General features: G+C 45.7%; 1 protein-coding gene across 1 annotated transcript in view; it reads right to left on the minus strand.

Moving 5' to 3' along the window:
* LNX1 (ligand of numb-protein X 1) overlaps positions 1-5,780 on the minus strand; it is a 117,072-nt gene that overhangs the window by 40,656 nt on the left and 70,636 nt on the right. The window contains exons 3-4 of the mRNA XM_003794604.3: positions 1,815-2,056; positions 1,145-1,297 (exon numbers count right to left, since the gene is read on the minus strand). Coding sequence (XP_003794652.1) covers positions 1,145-1,297; positions 1,815-2,056 — 395 coding nt within the window. The remainder of the gene's footprint in view (positions 1-1,144; positions 1,298-1,814; positions 2,057-5,780) is intronic.

Below are 5,780 nucleotides of genomic sequence, written 5' to 3' on the forward strand. Positions count from 1 at the left end.
CCTGGGTTCAAGCGAGTCTCCTGCCTCCGCCTCCCAAGTAGCTGGGACCACAGGCGCCGGCCACAAGCCCGGCTATTTTTGGGTTGCAGCCATTATTGTTGTTTGGCGGGTCCGGGCTGGATTCGAACCTGCCACCTTAGGTGTATGTGGCTGGTACCTTAGCTGCTTGAGCCACAGGCGCCGAGCCGAAGAACTCAATTTTTCAAAATTATTATTATTACTCTAAAGTTCTAATATAAAATGAAAAGAGAAGAGTGGGACATATTTCCTCAGCTTCATTCACACTGGGGAAAACACAAAAGATCTAAGGAGAATCTAAGGTCCAGTAACTTCCTTTGCATGAATTCTAGAGCCACTTTAGCAGGATCCAAAGTTCAGCAAGGTAATTAGGAACAAGGTAGTAAACTCCCTTTCCTCTCTTTCTTTATCTGTAAAACAGGGCTAACAGTGGTAGCTATTTTATAGGGTTGTTGTGAGGTTGTTGTGAGGTTTAAATGAGGAAAGGCAAGTGAAACACTCATCATGGCTCCTAAAGCACAGCTGGAAAAAGAGTAAATACCTACAAGCATGTACTGTGTGCAGGTGCTGTTTTAAATGCTTTTCACTCAGTAACTATAATTATTCATCCTGATAGGCATAACAGGCTGGGTGTGGTGGCTCACACCTGTAACCTTAGCACTCTGGGAGGCTGAGGCAGGTGGATCCCTTGAGCTAGGAATTTGAGACCAGCCACAGCAAGAGGGAGACCCTGTCTCACTAAAAATAGAACAAAATTAGTTGGGTGTAGTAGTGGGCACCTGCAGTCCCAGCTATTGGAGGCTGAAGCAAGAGGTTTTCATGAGCTAAGATGACACAGCACTCTACCCAGGGCAAGAGAATGAGACTCTGTCTTAAAATAATTAAAAAAAAAATGGATAGGCATAACACTAGCGCGAGAGGTAAGGATTCCAACACCTTTCCCTTCAAGCAATGTAAAAAGAAAACAATATTTCTGCCTTTAGTTACTTACATGAGATTTAGGATAAAAAAAAAAATCTTATGTCCTTGGGAAGAGAGTGGTTATAGAGGGCGGGTAGTGGACAAGTTGCCACCAGCCCCCAGGTAACTGGAACCGGCGGCCAGTCCTTCGGTGGAGTTCATTTACCTTCAGGGGCAGCAGTATTCTCAGAATTTCCCCTGCTCTCCTCAGCTTGGTTGGCAACTGCACTCCCACTCTTTGTCCTCCGAAGAACACTCAAGGCTCGATTTATTTTTTTAAAAGACCTGCTTCTGATAGTAGATCGCTCAAAGGGTCGTGCTGAGAAAAAGAGAGGCAAGAGGTACAGGACCTTTGCGTGAATAGGAATCATCTTTATGTACATATCGGATAAGAATGTAGAATAAAACATTAACAGTGATTAGTTCAAGGTGGTAGGATTATAGAATTTGCTTATCTATATTTTCTAAGTTTTCTATACAATGCAATATGTATAGCTGACGGGGAACGTCTGCTTTTCTTATTTTCTGGTCTGGACTGAATGTAATATCACTTTTCTGGAGCAGTAATGGCTGAGAAGTCCCTGACACTGCGGGAGTGATGAATCATGAGGTCTAGTTTCAACCCCTGTCACCAAGTCGGATTACACACAATTTTAATGATCTGAGGTACTTGTGGTTTCATTTTACTTTGGAGAATTGGGCATTGGGTTGCTGCCAAAACTACCAGAATGATTTCCCCTTAAAAAAACATTTCTAGAACTTTCCACAGTAAGTATTCTGTAGGGGGCCATCCAAGGCAAGGAGCCCATTCCCGGGCAACAATCCATTTGACTCACCCCTAGTTCGGCTGCTCCGGCCGGAGTCTGTCGGGCTGTGTGCTGGCTGGCTGTCCTCCGCCGTGGACACATAGGCAGGGTTGTCCAGGCCAGGCTCGTCCGACATTAAGGAGATGGTGGCAGCTGCAGAAATCTCTGGGGACAGTGCCGTGGCCATGAGGCTCGCCCAGCCCTCTGCACAGCCATCTCGGGAGCGCCTCTTGCGGTCTTCGGTGAGGCCGTAGTGGGAGGCACCTTTACAGCTGTGACAAAACCAGCAAGGAGGTTAGAAAGGCCTCGGGCTCTGCTGCTGTCGTCCAGCCCGTCACATACACGGGTTAGACCTTATTAGTTCATTAGTTAGAACTTGATTTGCTCATCCCTACCTGTCCCCTGCCTTCCACTCAGTAAGCACTTGCCAGTGAATGAATGACTTGATAATGAATGAATGAATGATTCGGGAAAACAATGTTTTAAAAGATGCCCATTGTGTTCTCTTAAAGCAATCTCTCTGCTACAGTTTGCCAGAATGCAAATTGATGAAAGTTGTCACGGTGTCTACCTGACTGGGGCTTGAGGAGGCTGGCCGTCTTCAGCTGTTGGGCAGTTCTTTCCTGCTGGCTCTATTTCGATAGTGAAAAGCCCTCAGTCGTGCACACTCTCACTCTTCACTGTTTTCTTTCGGGTTTCACTCCCACAGCAGTAAATAAGTATGAGCCTCCTCCTAGATTCCATATTTAATTGTCCATGGAAACAGAATCACTCTTGCCACAAAGCCACAGAGGTTTACTGAGCATTGCTATTCCCCAGAGACCGGCTTGGTGGGGTCCATTCTGTACCTCTGGGCGGGTGTGAAAGGGCCTCCCTCGTTCCTTGGAGGCAGCCCCAGGGCCCCTGTGCCCTGAAAAATGTCATTCATATCTTTCGGCTTGGCAGAGTAAAACAGCTTTTACGGTTTTTAACAAAAACATTTTTTTCTCTATCCATTCATTGTCCATATTACAAAAGAAAACAAGAACCAAAGTCTACGTGAAAGGCGAGTTAGCCGTGCAATAGAATAGAGAGAGGTGGGGAAGGAATACACCCAGGGCTCAGGAGGCCAGTGTTCGAGCTGGTCTGGAGTCCGTATTTTGCCGTGAACAAGCTGTCCTTCCACTGCCACTGAGAAGCTGTCTCAGCTCCTAGGCTAGGTTTGGTCAGGGAATGGCGCTGATAATGTAATTACCACAGTAAGGGTGGCCACAGGTAGCCCTGCCAGCTTCCAAAGCCGTTGAGGCAGAAATCTTACCAACGAGTCTCTGTAAAAAGTGGCTATTTGCATATAACGAATGTGCTACTTATAAATTATTCTTGTAAAACTCTATATTATTGAGCTATTTTAATAACCCATTGAGGGCCTATTTGAGTGATGCCTCATATTCTCAAGAGGAAATGGAATAGAATACCATTTAGTCTACGTGAAGACGCACATAGGATCCACAGAACTGGCGGCGTGCAAGGTCCAATTGTCTGGATTTGAATCCCTGTTCTGAAATTTAGCCAGTGGGGGGACCTGGGGAAATTGTTATCGGTTTGGCTAAATTTCCCAACCTGCACATGTCTTTCGCATTACGGTGAGGTTTGGCTGACGTTAATTCTCATCCGGGGTTTAGTCCTTTGCCAGTCCACTCTCATGAGACCGAAACTATTTTCATAATCATCTGTGCTATTCACAAGATGTTTATTTTCATATTTTAACGTGTCTGCGGTCAGGACGCATCTGTGATTGATGGGCTGGTACAGTTTGTCACCACGTGGCAGTTAGGATGCAGATGCCCCTGCCTGTCCACCGCCAAGGCAATCGTAAGTGCCCTTCCAGTCCCTTCCATACACACAGTTGCATACACACTTGGTACTACACCATTGAGTCTAACCACCACTTATAAATGTCTTAGAAAAGATCACATAATCATCCAATACTATTAAATAAGATGAAAACTTGTAGCATGCATATAAAAGCCTCAAAAACAGAGCAGCACAGAGTAAATTTGATATCAATGAAGCAAATATTCACTGTCAGCACAGAATCCCAATTCCATATTTTCTTGCAAAGAGACAAGCAAATGTTTTATTGTCTTGGAAAGAAAGACACCCCCAAGGGAGCCGAAAAGTGCTGTTACATTTTGTTACTGAGAACATTCAAGAGGATTGCCTATTTCAGGCCAAACAACACAACCAAGGGCAGGGGAAGCTGCCAAATTCATCTGAGTGGATTTCACAGCCACAGAGGGTCTGGGTGACCAATCCATGCATCATCGGTGAGTCTTTAAAGGTGTTCTGAGACTGTTTACCTGGAGGCTCATGTTGAAATGCTCTTTTCCTGGTGCCACGTTGAATACCAAGTTTCCTGTAATGAGCACCATCTTAGACTTGATGAAATGTGGTTTTAATATTAGTAGAAAAAGGGACTTTGGTTACCCAACTTTGAGTCCTCATCTTCTGGAAGAGGAAACAGGCCTCCAACTTGTACTGCCAATGCCTGTCCTCATTGGAAGAGTTCAAGCTCCCCGCTTGAATGGGTGAGTTTTACTGTACTGATTAGCAACGTTGGCTTGGAATTGTTCTGCTCAAAAATAGTAAATACATGGGAAACTAAAAAATTGGAAGAAATACTGTGTGATGGAAAAAATAAAAGTCAGCAGGCATTTGAGCAGCTCCAAAGTCATAAATCTGTGCATGGAACACGTCCACGCAGGCGGGCAGCGTCTGGTGAGCAAAGCCTGGAAGGGGGTTCCTACACTGCTCAGTTGGTCTGGAAACAATCTGTTTCCAGCAGGAAGGGGGCAAAAGGGAACCGTGCCCTAGACCATGTGCCTTGCCAGAGCAGGAAATTAATATTCCAGTTGCACAAACGGCAGGGAAAGGCGAAAGTTGGGTTTCCCAGGTGGGGGGACACAGCATCTCCCAGTGAAACAAAGTGACATCTTTTTCTGCTGATTCATCCATGAAGAGGGTTAAGATATGATTAAAATATCTGAATCCTAAGACCATACATCACTGAGAAACTGTTGTCATTAGAACCTCAAGAATTTGAAACAACACATCTTTGAGTCCAGGAAAGAAAATTCTCATACAACGTGTAAGGAGCCGCCCCTTTGGTCTCGGATCCCAGCTTCCTTACAACAGCTGGGGAAGGTGCAGAATTTAGATTTAAACATTCAGACTCATAAGCTTCGTGTAAAAAAAGTTCAGCTAAAGCAACTCATGCCTGTGTAACGCTGGCTTTTTCCAGCTTCTTGGCTTAGCCTGAAGCCAAGGCACTCGTAGAGTGGTCTAGGAGCCTAGCTTGTACTTACAATAGTGCAAGTCAGTCGTAGTGACTGACACTAGGGCCTCTGGACTCACAGACACGAGGGGGAAGGAGAGGGGAGTGTTGATTAGTATTGGCCAGAACGGCAACACATGGCCTGGGTTGTGCTCTAAGCAGGCAGGATTTATGCCCTCCTCCTACCCTGAGCAAGAGGCACTCAGTGGTGATGGCAATGGACATGAACTTGAAGGATGAACATGAAGAACACGGAAAACCAGTTTTTACCCGAACCGCGAACTTTGTATGGGCCATCTATTCAACCAGCAACTCTGAAAATCAACATTCTTGGTAATAATGAAGCTCCTTTATCAAAGCCAGCAGAGACAAACCAGTCTTGACCTCAGAATGCTGACAATCATTGTGCTGGAATTTTTGTCTTTTTGGGGAGGGGGGGAAATAGAAGAGGAAATGAACCCTGCTGCAAATCCCCTGAGTCTGCGAGTTCATTGTTAATGGGACCTGAGGATGAGACACAGGAGGAAGCCCAGACACAGTTCACAGAGGTGCTGATGGGGTGTCCTGCACAGCGCCCAGCCAGCCGGTCTGCAGGGCAGAGGGCTCCTTTCTGACAGTGAACTTATCCATTTATAAGAGAAGAGTAAGAAACGACCCCGGTACCCTCATCACTGTGGTCTGGC

This window comes from Otolemur garnettii, unplaced genomic scaffold, assembly GCF_000181295.1.
Source record: "Otolemur garnettii isolate 467f Iridium unplaced genomic scaffold, OtoGar3 scaffold00083, whole genome shotgun sequence".
Taxonomy (NCBI): domain Eukaryota; kingdom Metazoa; phylum Chordata; class Mammalia; order Primates; family Galagidae; genus Otolemur; species Otolemur garnettii.